Here is a 19126-nt window from a genome sequence, read left to right as displayed (position 1 = left end):
CCTCTTGTGCGTAGAATCCATTTCTGGTCTGATTTTAGGTAGGAGCTCCTTGCTCATCCATGCAGTCCACCTGCCACCTCCACTTGGTTTTTTCCCTTCATAGAAAAGACCAGGAAAGGCCAAGCCATGATGATACAGGGACAGACCACCAAGTGGCAGTTTTTAAAGTGATTGTATAAGAGTGTGAATTTTCAAAATTTGAAGATTGCTCCCATAGGCTTTTCCCATGGGCCGAAGATGAGTCCACAGTGTGCAGCAGAGATCTTTACACTGCACCTTGCAGCATATTAAGACAGGGAATCAGGTTCTCCTGTCACAGCAATGGGCTGCACTGTCTCAAGTTGACTAAACTGATTTGTCATGGAGTGATGGGAATCACTATTTCATATAAATGGTTCACTGTTCCCTTTATCCCATTTACTCAAAGTACACTGAAATCACATCCTGTTACTGCTAAAAATGAAAAGGGGTCATTTCTGCAGAAAGAGATAATCTTGCTGTTTTTCAGGGCTTTACATGGGGGCTGTGAGCAAGGCCATGAATAAGTAAGCAAAAATAAATGAAAATTACTCACAGACTATTGATTGCTTTGTCTCTAAGTGAAGAAAAAACTAAACTGGGACAATTTTCTTTGTTGAACTACGTGGTGATCCAAGACTCATTTAATACCACCAATGAAATTATAGAAAGGGAAATAAAAAGAGAGGAAGGAAACTGATGAAAGTTAGCAAGGGTGCTGGAAGTTGCACCTGGCAAGTGCAGCCACCCAAGAGCTGCTGCTGTGGGTAGATGAGCTGGCAGAGGGCCAAGATCTGTTTGTGCAGTTTGATCCAAAATGAAATACGAAGTCAAAAGAGCTTCTTTTAATATGCTTGCATTACTTGCATTGTTCCAATCCTCTGTGTGTCCTGATAAGAATTTTCTCTTCCATCAGTCCGCATCAGAAGCCTTGGCTGCCAGTTTTCATCACCTTCACCACTTGCTTTCCCTATTCCTGCATGAAGTTGCAGGATGAATCTTGTTTCCTCAGTCCAAACAATCCAACACTGCACTGTGTGTGAGCCCTGAAGAGGGGCCACGTTGTGAGAACTGTCTGTCCTCGTCCTCTTGAGAGCAGTGACACAGAGGACACGGGCAAGTTAACCAAACACACCCTGCAGGCAGGCAGAGAAAGTCCTCAGGAGAACAGATCTTATGGTATCACTCACAGCTGTTCAGTTCACGGGCTAGGACCATGAAAAAAGTCAAATCAGGTAATCAGAGCTGGTTTCCAGTAAACAGAACCAAAGGTAGGTGGTTGGGCTAGTATCTGCCAGCATAGGAGGGAGGTGGGAGGTGCCAAGGCCCTACATCCCTCTACTGCCAAATCTGATATTTCTCTCAGCAGTAGCAAAAATAGCTCAACAGTGCATCAGCTTAATGCAAGCAGTTTGTTTGACCTAGATGTCATTTTTATTCTGCAGGACCTCAGCTCTAGATTTGGGTTCAAATGTAGTAAAAAGAGAGATTTTTGGCTCATTTTTGTTTGACCTCAGTACATAAAAAAGAAGGCTGGTGGGCGGGATAATTACTTGTGGTACCAACATGCATGATGAAAGGAAAAGGTGAGTGAAAATGTGGTGTTGGTGCTTGAGAATTAGACATTGTTTTAGATGTAATGTCTCAAAATCAAAATAATTATAATCCAGGAGGTATTTTAGATATCATTCCTTTGTTTGTTGTCTTCCTCTCTCCCTCCCCTCCTAACAATGAACTACCTTAGGAGCTCTGAAGCCCAGTGTATTTCACCTGTGTGAAAAGCAGAAAGGGACAAATTTGGCTCCATCACACTCACATGTTCTCTAAGGACAGATGAGACTCACTTTTTGGAAGAATAATGTGGTTTTAACCCAAAGGGGGACATGTGGGGGTCACCATGTCCTGAGGAACTGGAGGATTTTGGACCATTGCCCTCGTTTATCTCACTGACTTTTGCAATGCTGACTGTGGAAACCATGAGTGATATTAGCTTTCCATTAACTATCACCTACGACCTAGTTTAGTATTTGATGTTTGTGTTGCTTGTTACTTTAGTTCCAGGAATTAATGACTCCCTGGAGGAACTTGATCAAACCAGGACCCAACAGTTAACATAATACTGTATATATGTCAGTTGTGCTGACATATATGCAGTATTATGAGAGTTGTGCTGGGGTTTCCAAGAATTATTGAGATTTGAATGGGTATTTTTGGGACATGCAGGCTTTGATGATGTGACTAAGCTGAAAGAGGTCTCATTGGACAAACAGATCTGTTGGGACTGTGAACATTTTAGGTACGGATCTAAGAGGAATGAAAGCAAGCCAAAAAAATCATGGCAGCACTTCTGAGCGTATTTCCAGCCATCCATACCAGGCATGCCAGACAAGCTCCTACTCTTGAGAAATTTGCAGCAAAATGTAGTTCAGGGGTCCCAGGCAGCATGGTATGTGTGCCCAGGACACTTCACATGCACCATGACTGACTTGATCATCTGCTCCAGAGAGCCCCTGTGTGAGAAGGAGGTTACTGTGCATTTCCTGATGCCTCATCAATGTCTGTCAGTTTCTGAAAGCATGGTGCCAAGATGGAGCCAGGCTGTTCTTGGGGTGAAAAGCAATAGGACAAGAGGCAATGGACAGAAACTGATGCACAGAAAATTCCTCCTGAATATGAAGAAGAACTTCACTATGCATGTGACTGCACACTGGAACAGATGGTCCAGAGAGGGTGCTGAGTCTCTCTCACTGGAGATACTCAAGAACTACCTGAGCACAGTCCTGTGCCCTGTGCTCTGGAATGAGCCTGCCTGAGCAGGGAGATAAGAGCAGATGACCCACTGCAGTCCTTTCCAGCCTTGCCTGTTCTGTGCCTCTGTGATTGATTCTGTGATACTTTGTGGTCCCACCTCGGCACAGCTGCCTCGTCCTGGTTTGCATCAGGGCTGTGGCCTCCTCTGACTGATACAGCTGTGAGAAGATAAGCTGGGAAAAGAGATACTCATATTCTGATTATATTTTTTTTTCATTGTATGAAGAAGGTCCTGCACTTCTGATTTGTTTGTAGCTATAGATAAGCCATTTTTTATTTCCTGTTGTCATTTCCTCGACTTCCCTCCAGCATCTGGTATAAAGTGATCAAATAGTAAATTCAGAGGTTATGATTACTCATCTCTTCACAGTCATTCCAACCATGAGACTCTTCTTTCAAGCATATTCAATGATCTTCATACTAGGCAACATGGTAGCTTCTCAGTCACAATCCTCTGGTAAGTTCAAATCCCCATATATTTATTTAGAAATTGATATATCAGCTAGCAATATTTCTGTGTACATTTTACCTCATGTGTTACAGAATTCAGTGCTTTTTTTGATTAGAAGATTGAACTAAACAAAAATTAATATCCAGCAGAAATGAAAGTGGTCTTCTAAAAAACAAAATATAACAGATTTCTATGAAAGTTTTCTAACAGAGTAGATAGCAGCCAAAAAAGGCCAGCCTTCAATGAACAAAGAAGGATAAAACACATTCAAGGTAAGACTTCTGCACTTAGTACTCTGAAAGGATGAACACTATGAGAAAAGATCAGCAACACTTTTCTCCCGAGAAAGCATCAAGATAAAAATACTATTACACTGCAAAATTATTAAAGAACCAGTTGTTTGGCTGCCTAAGAACATCTCTGTCTTAGGTATTTTTCTGCAATGCCATTACTTATAGCTTGTCAAAGATAAATGCATTATTACAGAAATCAAACATAAAGCTCAACACCTACATCAAAAATGTAATCTTCACTCTTGTTATTTTCCCACAAGTTCCCTGTCATTCATTTTATAAGGCAAAAGAAATTCTTTAATTATGATCTCATGCTATCAACCTTTAAGTTACCTCTCTGTTCTGCCATATATATGGTAAATAAATACCATTTTTGGCAATGCTGCACCACCTGATTCCCCAGGGTTAATTCTCCCTGTGAGTCACTGGCTGTCCTGTGAGGGAAGGTGACTTCTCTGCCCTGAGATGGCAATCACCCACAGCCATGCAGTGATGATGGCATGCCTTTGTAAAACAAAATTTGAAAATTAGAGCCATGGTGACTATTTTTTGCAGTGTTGTGATGCCTGGCAATGGTCAGCAATCTTCTGAGGAAAACCCCAAAGCGCTCAATTGGGTGGATTCTAAGAATTATGCTATAAGAATTATACCTCATCTCAAAATTTCTATAAAAAACTTTCGCTTGCTGGCTTTTTTCCTCTTCTTGGAAAGATTTTTGCTATTTATTCTCTGTCCTACATGTTCAATTCAGCAGCCTTGTGCACAAATGGCACTTTTGCCTGCATTTGTTCCTGCCAAAAAAATAAAATTGTCCTTCATCAACCAGTAGTATTAAGGGTAAATAAAGACTATAGGTTCAGATCTGTGTCTTGTTCTCCAGTTGTTTCTGTACAGTGTAGTGCAACATGTGGAAGTTCAACATGTGGTTACTTATCAGGTTTCATCAGTGTAAGGAAATCAAAAGTGGTTTTTCTTCTTTGTTATGCATCAATGAGGTTGCAACTGTTCCAGTACATGCATGTTTCATTCTGTTATCTTTGAAGATTGATATTCTGCCTCTCCCTTTCTTTTTTTAAATTTGTTCCATGACATTTAGTCTTTTTACATGTTCCCTTTCAGTAGTATCTTTTCTCAGTAATAAACTTTGAAAAATAGAAAGGAGGTGGAATGTACTTGCTGATATTCTTTCTCATGGTTGTATTTGCATAATTTTTTGCTCAAGGAAATGTTGGGGTTTTTTTCCCCTGTAGAGCTACTTTCTCCACACACCATAGTGGTATTTTCCATGCTTCTCTGTCCTGAGTAGAATTAGGTGGCCAGCAGGGCCTGTGATGTTCGAGCCTTGTGTGGCACCTGTCCCAGTCCCTGTCTGGCCTTATGGAAGGTGTAGGCTTGGATAATTCTCTCTGAAGCTCTTGCTCCAGGGCACTGGTATGTATCCTGCAGCCCTGCAGCATGCTGCACACCTAGGTAGACCAGCAGGTCATCCTCAGACAGAAAGTTGTGCCACCTCTTTTAGCTCAGGGACTGCCTGTTCATACATTTTTGACCTTTTCATCTACCCATTATTATAATAGGAAGAATAATTATGAATGTGTTGCTTTGGTGTATTGTATGCCTCCAGGATCACAATTAGGAGAAGGCTTTAAATATTTGCAATTACTGTGGGAGAGCTGACACATCAGCTGAGAATGATCTATGATGTCACAGCTGAATTCAAAAATATTCCATCATAAATAAAGGGAGAGAAATGGTCCCCTCTATTCTCTTTCCACTAACAGAAGATACAAATGATTCTGCCTGCAGAAGTACAGCTGTATACTTGCTTAAAACCAAACACCTTTTCAGTTAATGGCAAGGGAAACATCATCAAAAAGAAAAAAATATATTTCAGATAAACTGTATATATCCTCAGAGGATTTGATGCCAATTTATGCTAAACTTTAAAGAAACTCACTTAGGTTATGCATGCCTTCATGTTGAAATTTAAATTATGCAAAATATACATGTTATAATTTGAAAGGATACATGCAAATACCTACTGTACATTTACAAAAAGTACAACTCATACTACATTCAAAAAGGCTTCACAACTCATGAAATTAGGAAGCACAGAAGAAAATTTCTCCAACTAGAGCTCTGAAAGCAAAGTCTGTAATGATAAAAGATTCTGTCCTACATACCTACTTAATTATGTTGAAACTGATTTCTCATGAATTTTTTTAAAACTGGAGCACAGGAAAGAATATGTATGTATCACCAGATGGTTTACTATAATTTCTATTCCATTTCAATTAACTTTCTATTTCTTGTTAAATAATTTAAAAATGTATTGCCTTCCTTTTTAGTACACAAATAACTGCAGTTGTTAGAGTGTATACTTTTATTTTTAAATCCCAGCATTTTAATTCATAATATATAGGAATATTTTGCAGAAAAAGATTCTGATTAGATATATTAAGTTAAGTTAAGTTCATCTATCTGACCAATCCTGCTGAACTCAACTATTCAGAGTTAGGTCCATGAATACATCACTGCAGGACTGGAGTCAAACTGATATTCTTTGCCATACAAAAAATGTTCATCACCAAACCCAAGATTTAGTCTTCACCTCTGAATTGCAGCCTCTAAAAAGTAGTGCAGAGTTGCAATACATTTGAAAAGACAGAGAATAAAGAGTGTTGTTTCAGGTTCAGAATTAATTGTTTTTCCTTCCAACAGGCTATTCAGAACAAATATTTTGGTTTTAGTTAGTGTTCACCTTGTATTGTGTGGAAATGCCACAGGATTCCTCTGGTTTCCTTACTAGTATCCATCTCTAGAGCCAGCCATACCTCAAATAACCCACTGAGAGTATGAAGAGATCAAACTCCCTCTTGAAAAAATGCTGTGGGATTCAGGGCTTTAATGCTGGTGTCCTTCTCACATTGGTATTGAGGGAAAATGTGGCACCCTGAAAAAGGATTTCAACAATTGACCTGCACAGAGATGGAAGGGTGGCTTACAACTTTACCAGATCTTTACTTCTCTGCTGGCAGGATGTAGGATATATAGTCACAGGTTCAAGCAGATTCCCAAGCATAGATCACCTACTTGAGAGGCAAAATCAATCTAAATTTTTTCGCCACAGTAATTGTCAGATGTGTAAAAAAAAATTGGATGAGCAATTTCTGTGTGCTCCCTCTCACAATTAATTAACCAGTGCTATCCCTCTTAATTCTAACAATTTCCCCATAAAAATAATTTGCAAAGAAAATGGAAAAAAAAAGTTATTTATACAGTCCAGTAACATAAAATAAATTTAGAAAGAATAAGCATTATAATATTGCTTAAGAATTGCAAACTTGGAGGGATAAAACTCACAGCATTGCAATTTTTTTCCTTTTTGAGATATATAAAACAAACTTTTCCTCTCCTTGCCTCTGTTAAAGTGCTCTGTATTTGTGTTATAAACTCCTTTCCCCCTCTTTCTTCTTTTTTTTCTGTACCTGCACTGCCCTTGAGACCAAATTGACTGAACACCTCAGATCAATTGGGATGGAAAGAGACTTTCTATAAGGGACATGTAGTGACAGGACAAGGGGTGATGGCCTTAAAATGAAAAGGACTGGATTTAGGTTAGATGTTAGGAAAATGTTCTTCACTGTGAGGGTGGTGAGGCACTGGAACAGGTTACACAGAGAAGCTGTGGCTGCCCCATCCCTGGAATTGCTCAAGGCCAGGTTGGATGGGGCTCTGAGCAGCCTGGTCTAGTGGAAGATTCAAAAACACACCTTACAAAGAACATTTTGCTTTCTTTCGTTCTGCCCAAATATTGTATGCATAGAAACAGCATCAGAAATTACTTTTGAAATTAATTACCCTTGAAAATATGTAATTAAGAAAGTACTCTTTCTGTTCTTATTTTCATAATTGAAGCATGATCATTAGCAGTTCTTTCTCAAAGTGAAAATACAGGCAATCAGACTAATTATCTAAAAGTAGAAAGTATATATTTTGTAACTTCTAAGGGGAATGGAAAGGATTCATTATATAGTCATAAAAATTATCTCAGGACATTACAATATTCTCTATTCTAACATGTATAGGCTTTTTCACTATGTCAATTTTATTTAAGGATGGAGAAAATACACTTAATACACATTAAAATATACTTTAAATTAGTTTTCTAGAAAATCAAAGTCCAAAAAGTAAAGGATTTCAGTTACATTACATACTGCACAGCACAACCATGCTAAAGTAGTCCATAAAAATTAAAATGTGTTAGTACAATCACAGACCATGAATCCACTTTGCCTGCATATTTCTTAGGCTTTGGTAAAAGACAAGATCATCTCTTAGACCTACACAAGGGAGTTACAAAGAGCTTGAAGTTTGATGTAAAATGAGCTGCACAGGTACTTTGTTGCAGCAGAGGTAGAACTGGCTGAATAAACTCCACTTTATTACACCTTTTAAGGTTTTTCACTTCTGGTTTTGCCTCAGCATGTAAACAAGATTTTCTGTTAGAGAAAACAATAAAAAACGAGCTTGCAGGCAGTAGGTAAGACATGGACGAGGTAGTTTCAAGTCCTTTTCTTGAATAAGAGCAGAATCTTTTTTCCACAGCTCCACGAGTCACATAGCAGAAACCTGAAGGTACATCTACCCAGCATGTCCTGAATTTTTGCCATAACTGTCTTGAAAGGTTTCGACAAGACTATGTGTTACAACACAAATACACCTCCACAAAAATGTTATAACTCTAATTAAAGTAGTCATAAAGCACCTAGACACAGATATAGGCATGCAAAAAGGCAAAATGAACCCATGTCTCACATGCTTCATGTTGATTACAGAGCAAAAGATAGCAACCATGAGAATAGTTATTCTTGATTCCCATGAAATAATCAGAAGGACTGGATATGATGAAAAGCCCATAAGAAATATTTTAAAATTTTAAAACCCTTCAAAAGTCCGGAGGAGCATAAAATGTAGCCAGCAATCAAAGCTAAAATCCGATATTTTCCTTCTAGACAGGAATATTGCAGCAAATAATTTTAGTGGTAGACACTTCACAGCTGGAGACGTCTGAAAATTTTACTTCAAGCAGTTTCTTGATGATACATTTTCTTCCTCTTTATTCACTCAAATAAACACAGTTTCACATCAACTCTATAGAATGCAAAATAAACAATTTTTGATATAGAATGGATTTCTTATCCTTCTGCCTTCTTAATTTCTCCATTTCTTCAATGTCAGGTTTGTCTTCAGTGTCTGATTGTGGAATCCCGTGTCCCTAGCAAGAGCAGTGACAAGGAGATGATCAGAGAGGAAATAATATCTGCAGTCATTAAATGATTGTGCTTGCATTTAAGGTGGAATGGGCCATAGATCAAACATGCCATACATCTGCTCGTGCTGATCAGCTCTGTGTTCCTGTGGGTCTTGACTGGTCTGCATTTCTGGTGTGAGTTCCTGGTTTCTTACAGCAAACATCTGACACAACACAGATGTTCCCTACAGAGTTAGTTCCCAGATTTCCTCAGCAGGTATTTTGGGAAAAGTTGTGCTCAAGGTGTATGCCTCATGCAGTGCATGAACGTCTACCCTTTTTGGTCCTGGGACCATGTGGCCACGTCTCTCTCTCATGTCACTGTGCATGCCCTCATTTAATTATTTTGAAATTCTAATTTCAACCTCTCTAAGTTGTTTTACTCTATTTCCTTGTGTTTTGGATGTTCTTCTTATTTTATGATCATCTGAGCCTATTGCATACATATCTTAGAAATACCGATTGCCTACTGTGGAAACCCAGGGCACCGTGAATATTTCTCTGTCTGCTCTGGGGTGCCCTGACCCCCAGGGGAGCACTGACTTTGACCCTCATTCATGGAGAAAGTTTCCTAGACTTCCACATAGAATCCACAAAAGTGTGAAACATTACATAGAGTAGTGTAGGTGTCTCACTTGGTGGGAAATTTAGGTTTTGGGATTTTTAGTATGTTGTGGATGGATGCAAGATGGAGGGCACAGGTCATCGTCCTGGGTTTCTTCATGCTTCTTCTTCCTTCTTCTTCTTGGGTTTGGGTGGCCTTTTGTAATTGGGCAGGAAAGTCCCCATTGGGGGCTCTTGGGGATCAGTTATTGGGTTAAAAGGGAAATAATCTAGGTGTCAGTTCTTAACTGGATAGTTTAGTCTTAAAAGACCTTGGAAAAAGAGACTGTGAGCCATTTTGTGTCCTGTAATGAAAAGCAGCCAAACTCACAGTAGTGAGACTGTTTTACTGATAAGAAATAATAAACACCTGAGTCCAAGCATGAACTATTGTCTCAAGTGCCTTCAATCCAGACCCAGAGAAACCGACAGCCTACTAATGTCAAGGGACGCTTTTCATACTCACTCCTGAAATTATATTCTCCATAAACGTCCTGAGCAGGTGGGGAAGATGCCATCAACACCACAATAATCAACTTCAATAATGAGAAGATGCAGATCACATGGGCAACAAGAGAGCTTTTTCCTAATGAGAATGTGTCATTTTTTTACACGTGAGTATTGCCATTCCTCTCTTGTTAAAGGATTTACTTAAGGAGAATGAAATATCCAAGTCCATTTGAGTCTTCTGTGAACTAGAAATACTTTTAACATTTCTTGATATCCGGCATGAAACCTGTTTATATTCACAACCTACAGAAGTGTACAAATAATAAGCCTGGTGAGGAATCAGTCACAACAGACATGATATGAAAGATTTGTCCCTCTTCTGTCATTGTCCCTGTTATGTGCATTGCTGATGCTAATTACACCATCAAAATGTTTTTTTCTCATATGTGTATATATTTTCCTTATTAACTGAGATCATTAATGACTAACAGAAGTGCAATATTTTGGTTCAAGACAGTCATAGTGCTTATCTTTTCTTTCTGGATTGTATATGTGGAAGAACTTTTCACAGTACAGTCTTGAAAGCAGGACCATGAGAGCATCTGTTTGAGCAAGTAATTCCCTTATTAGAAAACAACAGCATGAACAAAACTTGATTATTTCAGACTGCATCCAAACCCAGGGCTGGAAATTAGGTGAAGTTTGGGTGATGGATTCCCTCACACCACTATGAAACCTGTCACTTCAATAAAAGCCATGCTCACACTTTCCTCGGTGTAGCATTTGGAAAAAAAAAAGATATAAAAAAGAGAGAGCATTAAAAATGTAATTAACTTGTGCTAATTTTTAAATTATCCATTTACCAATATTATTTCATTTACAGATTTGATGAAGGCGAGAACAAAGTTTGGAAGCCATGTACCACCTATTTATTGGATCAAGATTATAATTCTGGATGTCTTTTTAGGACAGAAGGTCCTACCCTTACCATTTCTATCAGGAACAGCAACGGAAGTGATCAGCTTTTTTCTAAAAATCTAAAATCTGATTTTTACAGTAAGCATGAAAAATCATGACTACTTGGCAGATTTTCCAGTTCTCTAAGTTTGAGAAGAAATCTCTTATATGGCATATAAAATGTTATTAGTGTGCATGTCAAAACAAAACTACAGTTATTTCATGCTGATTTGTGTTCCTTGTTGTAGTTACATAGGCTTGTGTGCAGCTGCAGTTAAGTGAGATAACATAGGACAGTCAGACTTGTCCCAAATTACAATTTCAAAATCCAAAGGAAAATATTATTTTAAAAAATTTGTAATATATATATATATATATATATATATGGGAGTTCTTTGTCTAGTGCAGGCCTGTTGAGCAAGAAAATGAATAGTTTTTTGTCTTAGTGCTGACTGTGTGATATTTCTCATACTTTCAACTTTCATTCTTTTGCCATTTTTCATGCAATGCCAGGCAGCAAACTGCTTCTTATCAAAGATGCTGTCACAAAACCATCATTGATGCCAATAGAAATTAGCTGAGTGGCTATGGTACTGTCTGGCAGAGTAAAAGGGACATCCTACTACTACTAGTAGAGAGATGATGTTCCTGTTTTTATTAAATCTTTACTGTCCCCAAGTATATATTTAACATCTAGTGTGAGATTATCAAATAGAAATCACACAGGATATATACAATGGAGAATTATCTGAAAAGAAATATATATTCCAAACTTATTAATAATGTTTTAGCAAAAGGGATTAAACACAAATCTGTCAAGGCATCAAACTTTGAGAATGCTTTTGTATCTCTTAATTTTACCAATATCTATTTAATTATGGAAAACTGCAGCCTGAGCCTCAAATTTTCACTATCAAACACCCACTGATAACAAAATTAATTTCAAAAAGGTTAGGTAACAAAGGACAAAACTCAAGGATCAGACTGAAGCCTTTAAATTAGGAAGGCAGAGTTTTCATAATACAAGGAGGCAACTAGAAGGATTGAGAAGGCAGGAAGCATTCCTTTCACCCCTGTATTTCCCACCTGCTGCATAGGTCAAACCATGGAGTTGTCTTCAGACCCTCTGGAAAGAGTGAGGGGCTGGTTCAGTTTGCATGGAAAGGAACCCAGGGCTTTTGTAGATGCCCCACCATATCCCACATAGCCTCCAGCAGCTGCAAGATTCCATCTTGGAGGTTCTATGGTACTGAATTGGTCCCTTCATTTCCCATGAGGAAGTTTGTTTCTCTGTCTGGATTGCAGGGAGTGTGAGGAGACAGAAGTCCTTTCATTAAGTAGCTCCAATAGATTCCCGACATGAAACAGTTACTGCCTTTGACTGTGATGCCTCAAATGATGAAGAGTGTCACGGTCTCAAGCTTCATTCTGATGTTTAATAGAGAGGCCAGCTGCAAAAGCAAAACCTCCAAGAAGAATGTCCACCTTCTTCTCTTACTACTCAGTGAAATATTGAGCCAAGGAAGGGAAAAAATGATTTTATCTGTAAAGTGCATTTTAAGATGCTCTAGCAAAATTTGTTTCTCTTCTTCTCAGTAAAGCCCAGTCCACCAGAAAATGTGACCTTCTTCTGGAAAGAGGACACTGTTACTGTAAGCTGTAATAAACCAAAGAGAAATGCATGGTGCTTGAGACTGGAGCTTCAGTACAAAAGCAAGTTTGACAAAGAGTGGCAAGTGAGTTGTATGTCACATTTTTAATCAACATTGAAAGCAGTAGACATCACATTTTTATTCAAAACTAGAGGGAGTTGGAAATAGCATATTCATAGAATATAAAATACGTTTGTTTCCAAATTTTCTCCCATCCTATATTTTCAAATATATCTGCTAGCAGAAAACATCTAGATTTTTAGAACCCTGGGTTTCTGCCATGCCAGAAATAATTCGTGAAGTTAAAGGCAGTTCCCACCTAAGAGCTGAGGGCAATCTAAGGAAAAGGCATACATTTAGAATAGAGGAGTTTGGAAAGATGGAAGCAGAAAACAGATTAGGGAAAAGAAGAGGAAAAAAAAAAAGAAAAACTAATGAAATAGTATATAAAAAAAAAAAATTACGCAGGATTCTTATTTATCCTAAAATCAGTTGTTAAGTATTTCCAAACATTATTTCACTAACTTAAACCTTTCCATTCTCAAATATAACTTGTAAATATTTTGTGGATTGCACTGTCTTTGTGTATTGTAAATATGCAACTGTAATGAAGTGCACTATGCAATGATTGTTAGGACCTTCAACTCCATAGCATACAACAAGGAATGGATATCAATAGTCAAAAGCCAATCAAGAAACAGAATTCCTCAAAACTCAGAGAAGGAAACTTTTGTTTCTGAGGTTTTGCATTGGCTCATTCCTTGTCCTGCTTGTGATCATGACCGAGCGCAGCATTTTGAAGCACTGTCTTGGAAACCAGAACTGACAATGACAAACCTTCTTTCTCAGTCCAGAACTTCTAAGTGCTGCAGTGTTGGAGAGCAAGGCTTCGATCCAAGGAAGTGCTACTCCTTCAGGGTCAGACTGAGGCGGCTGGTACCGCACTGCAACGTGGTTAGTTACAGCAGTGACTGGGCAGCTGAAACATTTTGGATGAATGGCACGGTATTAGGTAACAGCTTACATATACATATATAGAGTCTAAGTGCAAAAGAAGAAGGAGTGACTGCAAAAGAAGCTGAGGACATGCAGCAAATGAATGTTGCACTATTGTTCTCTATCTTGTGTTATAAAAGAAAGTTCATGTCAATGTTTAATTACACCTGTTTAATTTAACTCTATCCACTTTGCTCCAGATGGCCCCTGAAGCTACCCATTAATGTCACAATCAGTGAAGAGTGTTATTATTTGTGTTACGATAGCATTGAGGATCCCCCAGTGACAGTGATGAAATGCATGAGGGCTCTGTGGGTGTATGTGTTGAAGGGGGGGTGCCCATATATGATATTTGGACATCAAATATGAACTCTAAGAAAATCCCAGATGTCCAAATTTTGAAGGCAGTTTGTTTTGCAAGTACATCCAGTTGAACTACAGGGCCACAGGTCACAGAAGTCTCATGCTCAAGGGTGCAGGATTGATCAAAATGAGGAGGATGGGGAAAAAGAGGTTGAAAGGAAACAAAGACAGGAGCAGCCCTGCTTTCCTACCAGACAGTTGCATTTAACTGAGGGTGACTGACATTAATGAGATTGTCAATGTAAATGGTATTCCTACTGCTTATCAAAAACAAATCCCAGATTTTCTGTAGAAAAAAAAAAGACTGTACACCATACAAACACATTTGTGTTACCTAAGCACAAACTGACACCCACTAGACCTTACCAGAAGTCTATGAAGCCTTCAAGTGTTCAGAGTAACAAGATCTGAGTTCTCTAAAATGCAATGGGCTATCAGCTCACTTGAAGACAGCCTAGCTGGGATGAAATCCTGGGCCATAGGTAGCCTGTGCACTCATGGCCACAGCGCTGACCTGCAGAGAAGACTCTTCCACTATGCAAATGTGAGCCTGCAAGGATGCCCTCATGTGTGGCTGGCAAATGCCCTTAGGAAATAAAGACAATGTCTTCCTCTGCACCTCTGAGAGCAGACAGCTTATCAGCCTTACCTGAACCATTTGACCAAGGGCTGTCAGCAGGTACCTGCAAGGAAGGACATCACAGGGAGGCAGTCTAAGTGGTTAAGAGATTCTGTGTGTCCTCGGATCAGAAGGGACATTGACACAGCTGCTTCACTGGGGCAAGCAGTTTTCTTCAGGACTTCAATGAGTTATTGACCCCAAATCTATAATCAGAGGAAGCTGTGAAGCTTCAAGAAATTTCATAAACTCTGAAGACCTCTCTTAGCGGGGCGGGGGTCACAATTTGACTTGTGGTTTCCTGGCAGCTAAACAGAGCAAGGAGGTGGAACAGGCTGGACAGTTGCTTCTGTATGACTAACCATCCAGGGTTTTGGCATTTCTGTGGAGATCAGAAGGCCAGTAGTAGGAGGCAGAGGTTTGAGGTGGCATTACAAAAGCTGCAGGAAGAACACTGAGAATGCAAAAATATTCACAAATTCATTAGTTTTATATACTTGCATGTTAGGTGTTAGCCTGCCACTAGTTACCTCCTGTGATTTTCTGGCTCCTTGTTTGCTGGGATTGTTTATTTGTTTTTTGTTGGGAGATAAGGCATTTGGGCTACATGTAAACTTGCATTTGCAGCTTTAGTGATTGTAAGTAGGTTTATGCAATGAAGATCCTAGCACAAAGTTGTTTTATCACTGTTAATACAAAGTGATGAAAGTGAGTAGAAGTACTTGATTCATTCATAATGCATCTACACTGCCTATAAGCCCCCTCTGTTGTCCTGTATCAGGTCAATTTAGATAAAGAAAAGCACAATTTAATTTTGTTGCAAGGTTTGGGGAAGCAGAGATTTTCTCTTCAGTCTCAATTGAACAATTAAACTTGTCTTATTTGTCCTTAAAAACTTCTGTATTTTTTTTTCTTTTTAAAGAAAAGTCAACATTTTAGCAAAATTAGGAACATGTACAGATAAAGCAAAAATTTTTTTTTGACATACTCTTTTTGTGATTATTCTTAGATTTATGTGATGATGATAGAACTCCTCAGTCAAAAACAGTAATTATTTTAAGTTGTTCGCTGGCAGTACTCTTAATGATGCTTATCCTCCTGATTCTTCTGTGTAAATGGCAGAGGTAAATATAGTTTTATTGGATACTACTAAATAGCCATGTCATGAAAATAGAGCTGTCATTCTGGATGAAGCCTCTTGTGATGAAAATCCTTGTCAGGCAAATGAAGTCATGGTGAAGATGTAGAAGTCAGTAGCTTAATCACTGTTTGAGGAATAATACATCCTGGCCTTCCAAGCACCCAGGCCTTTCATTTGCAAAACTGGAACAATTCTGATAAAAGACAATGTTTCAGGATAAAATTCTGTCTCATCCACTTAATTTCTTCTCTTTTAAGGAAATTTAGCTAAATTCTGAGAAGCCAATTTTTCTAGCTACTTGTTCTGAAAGGACATTGTTTTGTTCAACCTTCATCAATCAATCAAAATGTCTGTTTGCAGTAGGATAAAGTAAGCTTGAGTGCATTTAACTTTAATAAGACTATATCAATATTAAGATTGGCTGTTGAATAATGCTGTTCATGTTTAGAATTTACAATTAAAAAAAAAAACCCAAACAACTACCAAACAACAAGCAGACACACAAAGGCCCCAGATTTTGGCTTTTTTTGGTGGAAAAATGTGCCAGAAATAACACATTTTCAGAAATGAAAGTATTTGTGGCTCTAATTGCCCTTTTAGATCAGAAATTGAGTTTTTTCTCCTGCACTTCTATGGTTCACATTTACATTTGTGTTCACTAACTCAGCCAATACAGCTGGCTGCTACACCATCTTCCCTGTCTAGGGGAAGGGAATCAGAGAATGCAAGATCTGACTACTGCATCAAGCAGAATGGCACATGCTGAATAACTGGAAGTTTGTGTAAAGTCTGGATTTTGCTAGACTGGGATTGGGTTGAAAATTTATCCAAAAAGTCTCTTAGCGTGATGATGCTATCAGACTGTTATAACTGCTTTTTGACTTTAGAACACATTAAAAAGAAATCAAGAACAGAGGACTATAATGCAAAATATACTTGTGGGTAAAGAACTGTGCTGAAGAAGATTTTTGTATGAATGACTGTGCTATAACAAAACATTTATTTGGGTTTTTTTTTTCCTTTTTGCAGGGTTCAGATGTCAGTCCTGCCTGCTATACCAGACCCAAAATATCCATTTGCTGATCTCTTCAATGATCATAATGGAAACTTACAGGTAAAAATCACCATAGCTGAGCTGCAAACTCCAAAATGTTGATAATAATTTGAAGGTAGCTACTGATCCTTGCTCTGCACAGACATTACTACAAGGCATCTCTGACCCATGATAAAAGCCCCAAAACCCTCCCCCTCGCACAGCATCACCAAGAGGATCCACGGACCAAATGCTCATAAAATCAGTGCAGTGCTGCTCTGGGACTGTGAAAAGACACTAGCTATAGAGACAGAGGGACTGCTGGAGAAGAACTGCAGGGTGTTGAGAGGCACAATATCCACTGAAATGACATTGTGGTGTCTGCATCCTTTCCTGCAGATGATAGGTCAGGGAGATTGATCCTGTGCTTTGTGTTTGTTGAGTGCTGAAGGTGTGAGTGCTGGCACACACCAGCTTTGCAGGTGTCAGTCACAGGAGGGAAAAGCCACTCTGAGCCATGGAGGTCCCTGCCCACAAAACCTTTAGGCACGGAATATCTATCAAATGAATAGACTACAGTTTTTGCTTTTGTTTTCTTAATGCTTCTTATGAGTCCCTGACATCAAATATGTGGTGTAGTTTTCTGTGTTAATTGTATTAGTGTTTACCTTAATTGCTAGTAAGTTTCCTCTAAAGGTGAAACGGGTTAAATATTTATGTTTTCAAATCCAATGAAATATCAAAAATCAGTAATAATTTTTCAGTGACAAGCTGAAAATTTTTATATAAAAGACAGCTTTAAACTCAAAGTGAAGAGAAAAGGTACAAATTCAAATTAGTACTGAAGGATTAATACAGATATGCTATGTTGCCTAAATCTTCACCTGAACTTAGTCATAATTTAGATTTAGTCAGTGCTTGGGTCAAAGAAAGCATGAGTCTATCAAAGAGGGAGAACCAGATATTTTACACACCCAAGGTTTTCTAAGGGCCCTAATTATATACAAAAATGTATTTTATGTGGTCTCAAGAGTAAGTAGGACTTTGTGTACAGTTCTGGAATCCTACCTGCTTTCCTGCCATTCTGTCTTTCTTCTGTCCTACTGTTTTATGTCCTGCTTCTCTACATTGCTTCAGTTTCATCTTCTCCATTGGGGCTTATCCTGGAAAGATGCCAATATGAAAGGAAAGTTGGCAATTGGTATCTGTACAACCAGGTTTCTTTTGACAGATAACTCATCTCTGCCGACATTAACATTTTAATTTTTCTAGGAATGGCTAGACAAAAATGACCATGTGGTGTTGCAAACCAAGCTGGAATATGAAGAACCAGAGTCCATCACTGAGGCAGAAAGCCAGCAAGAAGATGGGAAGAACAGTGACAAACAGGGGCGCTTGGAAAAAGACTTCACTTTTTCAGGAGCAGCTGAAAACAATGACGTCAAAGCAGCTGAGATTGCCTGCCTGATACCAGCACCCAACACCACAGCTCCTTTTGCTGGCTTCCATATTTTAATGAATGATGACATGTATGTGACGTTATAAAAGCTGCACAATGCAGAAGGTGTCAGGAAATTCCATAAAAATCCTGATGAGTTTGGGAAAGTGACTGAATAGAAAAGGTCATCATGATAAGAGTCACATCAAGAAAGACACTGGGCTGGGTTTTTAGATCTGTACTTTCCCAACAGCTACGGTCTCTTGGGCAGACTCAAGTGTTTGAAACAAACTCCTGACCATTTACAGAGTCAGGATTTGTACTTCTAATTGGGGTTTATCCCTAAGCCCCCTTTTCCTTCTATGGACAGGAGAGCACATGAGGTCCCCCATAATAAATGTCAGCAGAGATTTAGTCCTTCCGCTTATGGAGTGTGCAGAGCAGCGCAAACAACACCATTGCTCTTCCCAAATGAAGAGAGAAAAGACAAAGGTTTTGCTGTCTCATGTAATGAGATTTGTGTTGCCTAACTTTGCATTTCATGACACACCTTAAAGGTTTTCTAGAGAAGGAATAAGGCCCACTTCTGAGAAGAGCAAGGATGTACGGTATTGAATCACATTTTAGCCTGCAGATACTTCTGTGTAGGCAGCTTCCTCCAGAACAGAAGGGCATGAAGTCTTTTCTCAGAAGGTCATGTCCTCTGTGTCTTAGAGTTTTTGAAAAGTCAGCATCTCACAGCCTTTATTTTAGAAAGCTGAAGTTCATTTTGAACAGTATTTATAAACTGGGGTTTAGTGCAATCAGCAGCTGTAAACACAAATTAGGACTTCTTATTCATATTGCATATACTAGTCTCTTGTTTTTCTTTAGAAAATAGGGAGTTTGGGGGTTTTTACCAAGTTTAAAAATAAGTTTAGAACAATATTTTAAAGTTTTCTAAACATACCATCTTTTAAAGTATGTTTAATTTCAAATTTAAAATTC

General features: G+C 38.6%; 1 protein-coding gene across 1 annotated transcript; it reads left to right on the top strand.

The window, feature by feature from the left end:
• Positions 1–3177: 3177 nt before the first annotated feature.
• Positions 3178–18246, top strand: CRLF2 (cytokine receptor like factor 2; the record flags this gene model as incomplete). The annotated part of the gene is made up of 8 exons (XM_084226824.1): positions 3178–3286; positions 9993–10104; positions 10824–10996; positions 12494–12633; positions 13399–13561; positions 15537–15651; positions 16698–16782; positions 17974–18246. 8 exons carry the CDS (start codon positions 3178–3180, stop codon positions 18244–18246), a joined length of 1170 nt encoding a protein of 389 aa, XP_084082950.1.
• Positions 18247–19126: the final 880 nt, after the last annotated feature.

The sequence above is a fragment of the Fringilla coelebs genome (assembly GCF_963513975.1).
Source record: "Fringilla coelebs genome assembly, chromosome: 2".
Classification (NCBI taxonomy): Eukaryota; Metazoa; Chordata; class Aves; order Passeriformes; family Fringillidae; genus Fringilla; species Fringilla coelebs.
This window is presented reverse-complemented; position numbering and strand designations above follow the sequence as displayed.